The sequence below is a fragment of the Ascaphus truei genome, chromosome 1 (assembly GCF_040206685.1).
Source record: "Ascaphus truei isolate aAscTru1 chromosome 1, aAscTru1.hap1, whole genome shotgun sequence".
NCBI lineage: Eukaryota > Metazoa > Chordata > Amphibia > Anura > Ascaphidae > Ascaphus > Ascaphus truei.
Window position 1 is genome coordinate 538,364,044 of NC_134483.1, and position 16,431 is coordinate 538,380,474.

Consider the following 16,431-nt stretch of genomic DNA (forward strand, 5'->3'; position numbering starts at 1 on the left):
GAACTTGTGCTCGGTCATGTGTGGAACAGGGAGATATTGAAACATTTGGCAGGCCGTGAGCAGATTTATCAGCCAGGGCAAACACACGGGGATGGCACCAGCGTGGCGGGATTGCTTTACCCATAAAAGTTAAACTTCCTGGCAATGGAATTCGTTAAGCAATGAAAAAGTCTAACTGGTGTTCTTGGCCAAAACATTGGGTGACCGCATCCAATTATCACTTGTAAGAAGAAAGGCCAGTAACTCCAGTCACTGGGAACAGTAAATCAAGAGTCAACTATTGAAAGAATCAATTATAAGCTCTTGTGAGCAGATACTTTGTGGCACCTTCTTCTTTCTCTGGGGCTTTTAACCTTGTAATGTATCATCATTCGGTGTATGTGTTTATACACACAGTACGTTGCGTTGTTCCCACTGATAACACAACATATCCCAATGTAACACAGACTGTCAACGAGTTTCTGTTGGAATCAATGACAGTGTTGACACAGAATATCACAGTATAATCATGTGTGTTACACCAGAGAGAACAGTGAAGCCTGTTTATTTGTATTGCCCACATACTGTATGTATATATACGGTGTATTCCTTAGCTATAGCTTATTAAAAACAATGGTTGTTACACTTACTCTCCTCTATCCTTTGTAATGATTTTCTACAAGACGCGCTATTAGAGAGGGTTGGGGTTCCTTACAATGCATCTGATCTCAGACGCACTATTAGAGAGGGTTGGGGTTCCTTACAATGCATCTGATCTCAGATGCGCAATTAGAGAGGGTTGGGGTTACTTACAATGATCTGATATCAGACTGACTATTGGAGAGGTTTGAGGTTCTGCAGAATTTCACAATATAATTATAGGGTTCCTTAACCAAAAAAAGGTTGGAAACTATCCATCTTAACTATAGTAGATCCCCTAAAAAATATTGTATCTAGCGTGTTCCTGAGTATTTCTTCACATTAATGTTTATGTAAACTTTGGATTTAATCATTGTTGACGCGTCTCCTGCACTATGTAGACATGCACCATTTTGAAGTAATGCTCTGCGTCACGTTATGTCTGACTGGCAATCTTTAAACGAGTGCTTATGAAAGGAACAGAAGTTTACATTACGTTACTAAAGATAACATTTCGTTTTGTAATTTAATCCTGAAGACATCAAATGTTAAAACATATAATGAGAGATGAACGGATCATCTCCTGTCACAGTAGAACGCTGGGATTAGTCGATATATCAGGCAGACTGTGAATGGTATATACCTACAGACAGAAGAAATATTCTGGCAAACACTGTCAAATGTAAAAATGTATACTAAGTTTAGTGCATTTGCTTTTTTTAGTTGGGGTATTGTTATATCAGCGGAATCTACATGCATTGTTCATGTGGGAAAAGTGACATATTATGGTACTGATATTGAACCATTTTATTTCTGTATATTTTTTTTTTTTTAGAAATGCATTTATAAAAATGTTTTACCAGGAACTAATATATTAAGAGTTACCTCTCGTTTTCCAGTATGTCCTGGGCACAGTTATGACAACAATACATTGTTACATTAAATGAACAGGGTTATACATTATGTATAAAGACATTTCATGGACAGTTAGAGATAGTATATGTTATTGGGGTATGTAACAGCTACAGACCAGATTAAAATGTGAGACAGCTGAAATTACTTAGCCTGGTGGCGGATTTGAGAGTCTCGGGTAGGCTATTCCAGGCGGGAGGTGCACAGTAAGAAAATGTCAACTGCCTCTTCTTACAACTCCTCCCGTCATTGTGTAAACGTCTAAAACATCTCTTCATTGCCCTGAGCCAGACTAGGTTTTTATGGCAACCAACTAACATATTATTCATACAATATGCAATTTAAGTGAATTCACTTGTGTGCAAATACATTGTCAAGTCACACAATCTGATGTGCCCGGTGGTTCCAAAGGAAAAGTCTGCCATGGAATCACTCCTGGTATCGCTTAGCGAAGGATTTCACCTTTGGGCCATCATGGGGACAACCATACTTACACCTGCAGGAAACATTAGATCGGTTCATCAATGAACATACATAATTAGACCTAGAGCGCTGATATGCTGGGAAACTGAAATAATAGAAGAGCTATGGACTGCAGCCGAGATCTGCCTGGAGTGTATTTTGTAACCTTTCAGGGACGAGCACTAAAGTCTTCCGGGATGAGTGGTCCAGGTCCTTTGCAACACACCGATGCATTCTTTCGATCACCCTCTTTCTTGTTTCTTCATTAAAACCCCACGCGTTTTTCATGGTAAACTCCTCCCCCTGTTCCTAGCTATCCAACCACTGGTATTTCCTTTGATGGTAACTCTTTTCTTGTGCTTGGTGAGTTATCTGTCACCTTAATGCATTGTGCTTTTAACGTGAATGGATTTTCCGTGCTTGTTGTACGGTGGATATCTAACCCTGTTTCTAACCAGTCCTTTTAATTTTGTAGCTTGCAGACGGTATGACCAGCTCAGCCATAATTAACATGTCATCCTCACGGTGCAGCCTCCATGTATGTATGCTTTTATTTCTGTCTTACATGCTGTATTGTTCCTGCTTTTCATGCAACAAACACGATAAAATTTCCAGGAGACTGAGACCACAGATTCCACAAAAAATTGCGTCTGAGGTTAAAAAAAAGAAAGACGATTTAACTAAGCTTCAGAATACTTATAGCTTCAGCTATAACTTTAATAGCTTCAGAATACTCGTGGTTTGGATTTCTGTCAAATAAGTTGTTGAATCTTAATGGTTTCATGTTAAATCGATGAAGTAATAGCAGTGCAGATACTGTAGGCAATAGATTCACTCTTTCATGTTGCAGCCCTACTGTACTTGGGACCAAAGTGAACTCATGACAGTGGGATGGCAAAGTCCAGTCCTCAACGGCCACCAACAGGTCAGGTTTTCAGGATATCCCTGCTTTTAGCACAGGTGGCTCAATCAGCCCCAGCTTTAGCAGAGGTGGCTCGATCAGTGCCAGCTTCAGCACTGGTAGCTCAATCAGTGGCTCAGCGACTGAGCCACTGATTGAGCCAGCTGTGCTGAAGCAGGGATATCCTGAAACCTGACCTGTTGATGGCCCTTGAGGACTGGAGATGGCCGCGCCTGCAGTAGTAGGTGTAATGTATTAAGTCTCGGTGACTGATGCCTTGTGAAAGTGGGCACGTGTAAGTACTGTGCTATATTGTGAAAGGTGGAACGTTCTGATTTTGCAGTGGAGACTCAGGGAGGCGAGTATTGTACTTTTCTACCCTGTTTCCTTCATAACGATGGTAATATACTCGGATTTAATATCTCACTACCCTTATTTGAGAACCAGCTGTGGACCCTGTGAGTAGGATACCTAATATGCAGCAAAACGAGCAAGATACAACAGAAGGAACTAAAACGTCTCCCACGTCTTAATTTATATTAATACTAAACATGTCGCAGGCTTCTTTCAAAAATGATTTAATCTAATGAAATGATCTACTGTGCGCTTATACTACTGACCCCAGATATGCTCACACACACTCATGCTTATACTACTGACCACTCACGCTCATGCTCACGCGTATACTACTGACCCCAGATACACTCACGCTTATACTACTGACCATCACACTAACGCGTATACTACTGACCACTCACGCTTATACTACTGACCCCTCATGCTCACACTCATGCGTATACTACTGACCCCTCACACTCACACTTATACTATTGACCCCTCACACTCACGCTTACACTACTGACCCCTCACACTCACGTGTATACTACTGACCACTCACACACTTATACTACTGACCCCAGATACACTCACACTTATACTACTGACCCCTGACACTCATGCTCACACGTATACTACTGGCCACTCACACTCATGCTTATACTACTGACCCCATATACGCTCACGCTCACACTCACACTTATACTGCTCACCACTCACACTTATACTACTGACCCCAGATTCTCTCACACTCACGCTCACACTACTGACCCCTCACACTGACGCTTATACTACTGACCCCAGATACACTCACCCTCACGCTGTTACTAAATGCACTATTACTCCTATTGTGTCAGCTTTATCACTTAGAGTGTCAGCTCTTGGGGACAGGGCCTCCCTTTGCCTTATGTTGTCATTTACTTACTGCTCCTATCCCCATTGGTTGTACTTTATTTTCCTTATATGGCCATTGTGTAAAGTGCTGGCTACACTGTTGGCGATGATACAAATCAAGTTGTACATTGGGCATAAATACATTATGTGCAGGTAACCCCATCTAGCGCTGGAGAGTTAGAGAGGGAATCTAAGCAGCGTAAACACAAATACAAATCCTATTCTGTTTTAATATATACGCAGCCTTTGATGACCTTTATTGAAAACCTAAGCTGCCGATCGATTCGTTCTCCCGCGATCAATCAGCAAAATCCCGCTTCCCAGGGTTCACTAAATGGTTGACTTTCAGTTTCAAGTCAATTCTTCAGTCAGTATCACTCAGCAGCTACAATGTATTCTTATATTACTAAGGTAACATTAACTATTGTTACAGTTTGCAGCTCAAACGGCTGGGAACATTGGCAACAAATGATCACAAACAGGAAAGTGTTACAAAGATCTTGCACTGCTGGGGAGGTGGGCTAAAGCCTGCTATAGAAATCACAGGGTGCTCGGTATATTAAAACTGATTAAAAATGGCATTGAGTTGAATTTAAAATAAACAAAGGTAGTCAGTGTTATCTAATACAACAGGACTGGTTTATTTAAAACACACATGTAGGATATTGCTTGGATTTCTCCTTTAACACGGCTGTGTGATCAGTGTTCCTTTTCCATGTGGTTCTTCGCGTCATGTATCCTTTTTTTATAAGCATATAAACTGGCTGCCTGGCTGTTTCTTTTGTTCCCGGCATTCCCAGAGTCCTGACACCAATTTAATACGCCTATAAAACACGTGTGATATCCAGGCGCGGGCTCTGCTTTCCTGGTCACCTTCAATGTGCACCAATGACTTTAAAGCGAAGCCGGCAGATCGGTACCTCTCACAGGCTCGTGTGGCGTCTGTCACTCCTAATGAACGTGTCCTGGATCGTGTGCTCAAAATAACAGATGCTTCGCAGCCTCTTTGTCGCAAGACGCGGCGCCGGAGCAGCGTCGGATCATTACCACGTGTCCTGCTCCGTGCTGGAGAATCCTGGGACGTCACTGTTTGCAGGGTTTGACAAGCACGTGTGAAGCTGAAAGAGTGAAGCAAGATAAATGGCTTAAGAAACCAATACTCCCCGTTATACCTAATATACAGCACATTGCCTTACATCTAAGAGGTTTTACATTCCTAGCCGCTTGAGATGTGGCGAGACTTACTGTAGCGGTGGGCGAGGTCCATTCTTACGGATCAGGACCCCCCACCGAGATTCCTACGGAGACGGGGCAGTTGCGGTCCCAGTGAGTCTTTCTAATATCTGTATATTCTTACAGCCATCACCGGGGTGCAATCTCACCCCAAATAAATGTCAACTTAATGCAAGAAAAATCATAATATTGTCCATCAGTGGTTCTCAATTCCAGTCTTCAAGACCTCCCAACAGGTCAGATTTTCAGGATATCCCTGCGTCAGCACAGGTGGTGCAGTCTTTGACTGAGCCACTGATTGAGCCACCGGGGCTGAAGGACGGATATCGTTAAAACCTGACCTGTTGGGGGGGGGGGGGGAAGAGACGGTCGTGAGAACTATAATTGAGAACCCCTAGTATACACAACTGACCCTTTTAAATCCCAGTTGGCTCCATCATATAGACGATTTTCTTCTGCCCTCTTGGGCGCCAATGGGTTAGTGAGGACATCATCATAAAAACGATATGAGAAGTGATTCCTCCAGTACCTGCAAACACAATGTCGTTCCCTCCACCCCACCCCACGGATCGGGATGGGTTACTGGCAAACTCATATTCTGCAATAAATACCTCGACCAATTCACTTATTGGCAGTGACTGTCCCACCTTGGAAAGCATTCCCGCATCCTTAGAAGATAACACAACTTTGCGAGCCAAAAGTGAAAGGAGACTCCTGATACCCCTCGTGTGTTCTTCATACGAGCGCATTACTCTTATCAGCTTGTTATAGTAAGGTCCAGGGGGAATACGCAAGGCCAAGGAATTTTTCACGCTTAGGTTATTTTAGTGTACTCAGTACTCAAACACACATTGAATGTGACACTTATGGAAGAGCTCTTGAAGAAGAGGCTTTATTGATTAAAACACATATTTTTGGCCGTGCTACCACAATGCCACATATTCAAAATACCACTTGCTGGTCATGAATGAAGAAGACGGCGCACCATGTATTTTGAAGCATTTAGAAACAAACAGGTCACACTATTTGAGGCCTGAGTCTGCGGAAATCTCACCACTATTGGAGACCACTATTGTTTGATTCTTCATCTCTAACCCCCCCCCCCCCCACTGTTTCATTATAATTATTATTTGTTAGGGCTTCCTTTTATTAGCTTCCTTGTTTGGTGGTGGTGGAGAGGTGTTGGGTCCATTCAGAGTCATATTCAATGCGGTGTGTGGCTCTCTGCCCATCCTGTCTGTATTCAAGTGAATAGCACTGCACTGTTCCCTATCACTGGTTAGAGTCACAGCATATTAAATATGGACCTGGTGGTAGCTCTTGGGGACTGAAGTTGGCACTCCTGTTTGTAACCCCTTCACTTCCACAGGTGCTGCGTTTGCTTCGTTTCTGTAGGTCAGACTCATTCACGATTGGTACTCACATCAACTCTGCTGACTGTTTACCTGTAGATTTCCCATGGGTAAAGAAATGGATGTTAAATTCAGCAGAAAATACAGGCAACCAGCCAATCTCTATTTCATATAACTGTACTCCGACAAGCCTGTATTCCAATCAACAATACATTGCTGCTTGATCTCCCCGCGTGGCAGCAAATTGTCTATCGGTGACCCAAATTGTATGCGTTCCTCTGCGTTTTTTAATGTATATGCTACGATATCCAAGTGCAAAAGATATGACAAACTGTAATAATGACCTAACCAGCTTCTCCTGTCTCTGTGGCTGCAGAAGATGCTGTGGGTAAGTGAACAGATGAGGTGACCGCTCGCTCTCTAACTCATGGACTGTGGAATGTCATACAACTGCCATGAGTGCTGACTGTGGCTTGTGTATTGTATATCACTGGGAGGAGGATGTTGAAAGGAAACAGCGCAAAGCTGAAATGTAATTGATGGTAAACTCACATTAAAAACAATGTCTATTCAGGAGGCTAATTTAAAGCCCGTATGGCTGGCTCGAGCAAGAAATCCAATAAGCCTCTATTAGATTTTCTCCATGAGGTCAGCGTGATGGAATTCTGTGGATTACTAAAATAGAAATCCATTATTTGCAGGAATGTTTCACGGATCCAGAGCTCAATCTCCCGTTTCTCGGTGCCGACATGTTAAAATTACTGCCGGGTGAAATAGCTGCAGGATCCTTACCAAATACGTGAAAGGCGCCCTTCTCCTGCTTAATTTAAAACTGCCAGAGAGCTGTAGGTGACGCCTTAATAGTAATGCTTCTGGGACTATGGACAAGTTGTCTGGGTTATTGCGTTGATTTCGACCAGGGGCGGCCAACTCCAGTCCTCAAGAGCTACCAACAGGTCAGGTTTTCAGGATATCTCTGCTTCAGGACAGGTGGCTCAAACAGTCCCAGCTTCAGCACAGGTGGCTCATTCAGTCGCAGCTTCAGCATAGGTGGCACTATCAGTCCCAGCTTCAGCAGAGCCACTGATTGAGCCACCTATGCTGAAGCAGGGATATCCCGAAAACGTGGCCTGTTGGTAGCTCTTGAGGACTGGAGTTGGACGCCCCTGGTTTAGACTACACCCCTTAGAGCGCTGATTCCAAACCTTTGTTTGGTGGTGATGAACCAGTATCGTTTTTATGCTTTTACGCTCTGTCGTGCTCGGGCTTTTGTGTCATCACAAAGATAAATATGTATTCACTCGCTGTTACATATTTTTCTCAGGGTTCCTTCAAATATCACTTTTTTAATATATATATTAATAGTGCATCGGATAACGCCACCATCACCCCAAACTGGCGCTCGAGGGGCACGGTTGGAACAATAAACTTCGAGGCCTTGGGGGGTCTATTCTCAAAGCTCCGAGTTTGCCGTCCTGTGCGATCTGGCGCGGAAACGCGGTCTCGCAGCCTTGATAATATGCACCATTAACTCACCCAGTCGCAGGGTGAAAGGGCCTCCTCCTCTGCTTGAGTTTTCCCTTAAATGTGCCTTGATTTAAACTAGACACAAAGCAAGTGATGGGGAGTTTAAAAAAAGGGACAAAAACCCTTCACCGTTCAGTGTACAGCAAATAAAAATTACAATTACTGGACGTGCACGTCTTTAACCCCAGCTGTGCTGCAAAAGCTGGGTAATGCGGCAGGCATAAGCATATAGGATCCATGTTAAAATGGGCAAGAAGTAAATTGTGGCACTGTGAGTGCTTATTTGCAGGTCATTACCCAGAATCCCTTGCTGCAGTGGAAGCACTGTATGAGATAATGGGGAAGAGCAGGGGGTGCAGACCTGTCTGAGATGTGAATGTGCCCACACATGGTATTTTTATTTGCTGTACTTTGATTTGAAGGAATGTATTTATTAAGCTGCCGATGGCAGCGAGGCTGCAGGAAAACTGCCATTGAAGTCGCTCAGCAGTCTGGCAGCTTCATGAAAAAGGCCAGAGAATCCGATGTCGGAACGATTTCATTCTGTTTCATCGCAGCATCCTCCTCTTACAACGTTATGTAAATAGTGTCACTTTCGTGACAGGTCGAAACGAAAGGAAAATGAGTTTAGGAAGGTGCAACAAACCTGGCAATCCAGTAAACGAGAGCGCGCCTGCCACGGCGCCCAAAAAGTGGGGCTTCGTCTGCTTCTGAACTGGGACAAGAAACATGGCTGCTGGCAAAGTGTTTGCTAAATGTCTTTGTAACCTTCTCAGAGACTGTGATGTACATATTCATCCTGGCGTGTGGTACACTGATGTTCCCACTATCTCTGTTTGAACTTCCCAAACCTCTGTAAGACGACCTAATAAACTATTCTTACACTGAGTACAGTACATTCTGAGAGAATGAGGGAGGCAGAGGGAGGCAGAGGAAGGCAGAGGGTGGCAGAGGGTGGCAGAGGAAGGCAGAGGAAGGCAGAGGAAGGCAGAGGAAGGCAGAGGGAGGCAGAGGGTGGCAGAGGGAGGCAGGCGTGCTCGGACAAGCCTCCCAGTTCAGAAAGTGGCAAAGAGCTGCTCAGGCCAGGGGTCTTGTTGCTTTAGAAAGGCAGGAGTTTATGCCGGGTAAGTATTTCATTCAGAACATATTCTGACCATTTAAATACTGGAAAAATACTATTTGATTTGAAACATAAACACTGCTTCCAACAACAACAAAAAAAAGTACAGTTTCTAATATATTTCATGAAGTATTAAAGATCCGAGCCGGGATTAAAGTTTCATATGTCATTAAGAGGCGTTGAGTTGTCACTGCTCAGACGTCTAAACATTTGGCCCTGCTAGGATGGAGTGACATATGCATGCAATTAATTATAGGTCAAATTCCAGCAACGCGTACATCAGCTTATCTAGTTAGGTGAATACGTAGTCGTAGCAGTTCTCTCACGTTAGACAACATGTGGGTGGCAATGGCTATTCTGACCTTGCATGTATCATTTGGATGGATACATGTCTATTCTGACAGGTATAGTATAAAGGGAATACTGTGTGAGTCAGTAGGAAAAAAAAGTGTCAATACACAACAATGAAGTAGAATTGATATGGATTAAATCAAAATATGGACGCTTTCAAGACCACTCAAGTTTGTGCTTCATGCATTAGTCACCCAAAACAATATTATTTTTGCCCAGTATTTATGAATACGCAGTAGTTGTCAGAAAAAACATTAAATAACACGGCGCTCTGGTTTGAGCAAAGATTGCATTAATTCTTTAGGGCACGGGTGCTCAACTCAGTCCTCAAGGGCCACCAACAGGTCAGGTTTTAAGGATATCCCAGCTTCAGCAAAGGTGGCTCACTGATTGAGCCACCTGTGCTGAAGCTGGAATATCCTTAAAGCCTGACCATTTGGGGGTTGTTGAGGACTGGAGTGGAGCACCCGTGCTTTAGAGCATGTACATAAATAGCTTGATACCCTAGTAATCAACACATTGGCTTTAACTTGCAGCTACAAATGTAGAATTTACTGTCTCTAGAGCTGATCAAGCAAAATGTCGCGGCTCTGGAGATGGCGCCGCTGCGTCATTGCTGCTGTGGGGTCCGTGCTTCCGGATCCACAGCGACAATTCTCCGGTGCTAGGGCAGCCACGGTCGCACTGCTTGCTCCGGTACCGAAGATAATAAGTCCTGCTACATCTGTGTGTACCTCCCAAGTGGAGTATATTGTGGTGTTGTGTTGTAAGATTGTACAGCACATGTCCTGCCGTTTGATACATTTGATCTTTTTCCGCCGACAGGAGGAAGAGTTCATTGACTGGTGGAGCAAGTTCTACGCGTCAGTGGGAGAGAAGGAGAAATGTGGGAACTACCTGGAGAAAGGCTTTGATACCCTCCAGGTAACATGTCTTCTCACCTGACATAACCGTGACTGGATTACATGGGTATGATAACATTCGTGAGAAGAAAAGACATGTACAGTACCAGTTGCTACATTATATATTGCGGTTACACGTAAATGTGTCAATTTTGTCATAAGCAGAGCGAAGCAATGTATAATTCCGTCCGAAATAGGGGTCTCACCTCGGCCTGCTTTATGTCCACTCTCCTTACCTAGTCTAAGTTCCGTTGTGCTTTATTCGCTTCCATTGCACTTTGCATGTCCCAGGAGCACCCAGGTTCATGAACCATTCGTTCCTAGCTTCCTTCCCTACTGTAGTGCCGACGAGTATTCTAAAATAAATCGGGGGCAATCACCAACAAGACCCGGGTACATGCTGGGTACATGCTGGGTACATGCTGCAACATTTCAGTGACATTTCTGCAGACAGACTAATGGCCCATCGGATTAACACAGCGGGGGTCCCTGGCAGTCCCATTCAAACTGACTTGGGACTGCCAGGAACCCCTGCTGTGTTAATCTGATGGGCCATTAGTCTCTGCAGAAATGTCACTGAAATGTTGCAGCATGTACCCAGCATGTACCCAGCATGTACCCAGCATGTACCCAGCATGTACCCAGTATGTACCTGGGTCTTGTTGGTTATAGCCCCAGATTTTCTAAGGCAAGTTTTAGAATACTCGTCGGCGCACCTGTACGTTGTGTTGACAGCGACGGTGCTCCTGGATCTCATGTTTGGTGTGACTTGAACACCAGTGGTTAGGCATGTGGCAGTCACAGGACATTTTATAACCAGCGAGTAACCTGGACAAATTCCTCATCAGTTTCCTCTTACTTGTAATAAATAAATCCTTCTATGAGAATAGGGAGTGGTGATATATCAGGGCATCTATATTGGTTCCAAAATGTGGACAACAATATGGTCAGGGTGAAGTGACACTAAGAACGATACATTACAAGTATTTATATGGCTTAGACATGTAAAGATTTCAGCTTGGGATGCGTGTGTAATGTTTATGGATTTCGGTAAAGGGTTTAACACAGCGAGGATAAAATGCCGTTTCCATTAGCGTGTGATTGTTCTGGGTGACATTAGGGAAGGTTGCCATGATATCAGGGCGCTGTCCCATTTGACCCAGATGTAGTGAGTTGCCTTAACGCCCATTAGCCATCATGCTGTTTCTTGATATACCAGTTTCCAAGCTGGCGATATGGTACCTCCCACTGCAAAGACCAGTAACCTCCTTTTAACATAGCATAGATGTGCCACTGCAATGGAAAAAGCTTCGATTGTAAGCTCTTCGGGGCAGGGTTCACGTTTTCCCACTGTTACTTTTATGTCTCAAGCGCTTATTCCCGCTATGTTCTATATCACTATGTCCCATGGATTACTGCTGTGACGCGCTATGTACATAAAGTAGATGGTGCTATATAAATAAAGATTATACATACATGGTTATGCTTCAATATACAATCAAAATGCCTTCATATTGTGGATACTAAGGAGAATTCTTCGTGAGAGAGAGCAGGGTGGGGGAGTCTTCCAGAGATCACAGTAAATGAGAAAAACCTGTAGAGGCTGTGCTGTGCCATAATTTGCTTTGGCCCCAGTAGAGGCCGTTGGAATCTAGAACTTGATAATTGCTTTATGGCTACTGCTGGAGACCACTCACTGGCGGAGCGCATCCCATTCTCTGGAAACGCAGCTTGGTTTTCTTGGCTTCCTGCGCACGCAGAGACCCGGCTCGGAAAAATAGCAGTCATGTCTTCTTCAAGCAGAACAAAAAGTAAAGTGCACTGAGGCACAACTGCGAGGAGGAAAGCGTCGAAGCCAAGCACACAAACCCAGGAAAATCATAGAATACAAGAGGGGGGCTCCACGCCAGTTAGGGAGGGCCACCAACAGGTCAGGTCGTAAGGATATTATCTCAGGATATTGTCAAAGACTTAGCCACTGATTGAGCCACCTGTGCTGAAGCTAGGACAGATTGAGCGACCTGTGCTGAAGCTGGGATATGCTTAAAACCTGACCTGTTTGGGGGGTCTCGAGGACTGGAGTTGAGAACCCCCTGCAATGCAACTATTACATAGCCAGAAGCTAACTGGATTTTTCTACGCTGCGCCTCGTATTATTATCTATATTATATAATGCCAACTGCGTGTTCTTCACTTCACAGAGACATACAGGCAACATACAATCGGTCAAGGATACAACACTGGGAAAATCCTGCCGTGAATAGCTTTCATTCTATTATTGGGTTATATGAAATAAAGTGCAAGTTGCACAATGCAATTCAGGGGACAAATGATGCACTATATGCAATTATTGAATACATCTTCAGCCCCAGAAATGTCCCGCTTTTACATACACGACATCAAGGGACAGCACGCAGGTAAGTAAATAAAAAATGTTCTATATTTGATAGAAGACACAAAAACCGACGTTTCGGTCCCCCAGTGGAACCTTTCTCAAGGTGGTGCTTACCTGCGTGCTGTCCCTTGATGTCGTGTTGCAACCGGTATCGTATGGTATGTTATTGCTTTATGGGATAAGCACCAAAACTTATTTACTTGCATATGGTGTGCCGGCTGTGCATTGGATTCTATATATATAGACAGTGGTCGACAAATCACCCAAAAATCTACTCGCCGGACAAAAAAAATCTACTTGCCACCTAGTACCACACGTGTGCTGCTTGGGCCAATAGGAGCTCGCCACGATGTTAAATCCACTCGCCCGGGGCGAGCAAATGTATAGGTTTGTCGAACACTGTATATATATATATATATATATATATATATCTTATACTATATTAGTGAAAGCACTGTATGCCTGCATGCATGCATGCCAGCCTGCCTGCTGGATGTCCGGTGTCCCTAGGGGAAATCTCATTGGTCCCTTGGGCCGCCCCCACACACCTCTCATTGGCCTGAGGCGGAGTGACGGCCCAAAGGACACACAGGGACACAAACACACACACAGGGACACACACAAACACACACACAGGGACACACACACACACACACACACACACACACACACACAGTAGGGGGGGGGTGTACATTAGCAGCATGTATAACCCGGGGGGGGGGGGCTCACATACCCGCCTCCGCCTCTTCCTCCCCGAAATCAGCCTCCACACCAGCGCGCACCTCCTCCTCTCCCCGTGTCTCCCACGCTTTCAAACCCCCCCCCCGGCGCCGCTACAGTCAGCGGAGGAGCGAGTGCCCGGGACACAGCGGGGGAGCGGCAACAACAAGCTGCCTCCTGCCTCAGTTCCACGTGGGAGCGGCCGGACGGGTGAGTGAGCGGCCTTCACCCACCCCTCACCCCCCTTCAAATCACCTCCCCTCCACCCCCCCCCCCCCCGGCGCCGCTACAGTCAGCGGAGCGAGCGAGCGCCCGGGACACAGCGGGGGAGCGGCCACAACAAGCTGCCTCCCGCCTCAGATACACGTGGGAGCGGCCGGACGGGTGAGGGAGGGAGCTGCCGGACGTATGAGTGAGCGGCCGGACGGGTGAGGGAGCGGCCTTCACCTCCCCTCACCCCCCTTCACCTCCCCTCACCCCCCTTCACCTCCCCTCACCCCCCTTAACCTCCCCTCACCCCCCTTCACCTCACCTCCCCTCACCCACCCCTCACCTCCCCTCACTCCACTTCCCTTCCCTTCCACCTCCCTCCACCCCCCCTTCACCTCCCCTCCACCCCCCCTCCACCCCCCTTCACCTCCCCTTCACCCCCCCCCCACCTCCCCTTCACCCCCCCCACCTCCCCTTCACCCCCCACCTCCCCTTCACCTCCCCTCCACCCCCCTTCACCTCCCCTCCACCCCCCCCTTCACCTCCCCTCCACCCCCCCTTCACCTCCCCTTCACCCCCCTTCACCTCCCCTCCACCCCCCCCCTTCACCTCCCCTCCACCCCCCCCTTCACCTCCCCTCCACCCCCCCCTTCACCTCCCCTCCACCCCCCCCCCTTCACCTCCCCTCCACCCCCCCCTTCACCTCCCCTCCACCCCCCCCCCTTCACCTCCCCTCCACCCCCACCCTTCACCTCCCCTCCACCCCCACCCTTCACCTCCCCTCCACCCCCCCCTTCACCTCCCCTCCACCCCCCCCTTCACCTCCCCTCCACCCCCACCCTTCACCTCCCCTCCACCCCCACCTTCACCCCCCCTTCACCTTCCTTCACTCCCCCCTTACAACCTCCCACCACATCCTCACCACCTCCAACCACCTCCCCCACCCCCTTCCCAACTCCCCACCACCTCCCCCCCACCCCCCCCCTTCCCACCACCTCCCCCCCACCTCCCCTTCCCCCCACCTCCCCTTCCCCCCACCCCCCTCCTTCCCACCCCCCCCCACCCCCCCTTCACCTCCCCTCCACCCCCCCTTCACCCCCCCCCCCCTTCACCTCCCCTCCACCCCCCCCTTCACCTCCCCTCCACCCCCACCCTTCACCTCCCCTCCACCCCCACCCTTCACCTCCCCTCCACCCCCCCCTTCACCTCCCCTCCACCCCCACCCTTCACCTCCCCTCCACCCCCACCCTTCACCTCCTCCCTCCACCCCCACCCTTCACCTCCCCTCCACTCCCACCTTCACCCCCCCTTCACCTTCCCTTCACTCCCCCCTTACAACCTCCCAGCACCTCCTCACCACCTCCACCCACCTCCCCCACCCCCCTTCCCAACTCCCCCCCTTCCCACCACCTCCCCCCCATCCCCCCCTTCCCACCACCTCCCCCCCACCTCCCCTTCCCCCCCCCCCCTCCTCCCCACCCCCCCCCCTCCTGAGGCGGAGTCACGGGCCAAAGGACACACAGGGACACAGACACACACACACGTAGACACACACACACACACACACGTAGACACACACACACACACACAGACGTAGACACACACACACACACACACGTATACACACACACACGTATACACAAACACACACACGTAGACACAAACACACACACGTATACACAACACACACACGACACACACACGTAGACACACACGTACACACACACACACACGTAGACACACACACACAGACACACACGTAGACACACACGTACACACACACACACACGTACACACACGCACGTAGACACACACACACGTACACGTAGACACACACATGTACACGTACACACACACACACACACACATGTACACGTAGACACGTACACACACACACACATGTACACGTAGACACGTACACACACACACACATGTACACGTATACTCACACACATGTACACGTACACACACACATGGAGACATACACACACACACACATGGAGACATACACACACACACATGGAGACATACACACACACACATGTACACATACACACACACGTATACACTCACACACGTATACACACAGGTATACATATATATAATGTATACACACACACATGTATACACACACATGTATACACACACACATGTATACACACACACATGTATACACACACACACATGTATACACACACACACACGTGTATACACACACACACATGTGTATACACACACAACATGTGTATACACACACATGTGTACACACACACACATTGTACACACACACACGTGTACACACACACATGTGTATACACACACACGTATACACACACACACGTATACACAAACACACACACGTAGACACAAACACACACACGTATACACAAACACACACACGTAGACACACACACACATACACACACACACGTACACACACACACACACGTACACACACACACACACGTACACACACGTACACGTAGACACACACACTA

At 47.1% G+C, this 16,431-nt stretch overlaps 1 protein-coding gene across 16 annotated transcripts in view; it reads left to right on the forward strand.

The window, feature by feature from the left end:
* Nucleotides 1-16,431, forward strand: part of DYSF (dysferlin) — a 406,918-nt gene that overhangs the window by 317,368 nt on the left and 73,119 nt on the right. For 12 of the 16 annotated variants that reach the window (XM_075573113.1, XM_075573169.1, XM_075573215.1 and 9 more), the window contains 2 exons: nt 2,468-2,530; nt 10,532-10,630. In XM_075573113.1, coding sequence (XP_075429228.1) covers nt 2,468-2,530; nt 10,532-10,630 — 162 coding nt within the window. The remainder of the gene's footprint in view (nt 1-2,467; nt 2,531-10,531; nt 10,631-16,431) is intronic. The other 4 variants (XM_075573223.1, XM_075573195.1, XM_075573204.1 and 1 more) reach the window with 1 other exon arrangement.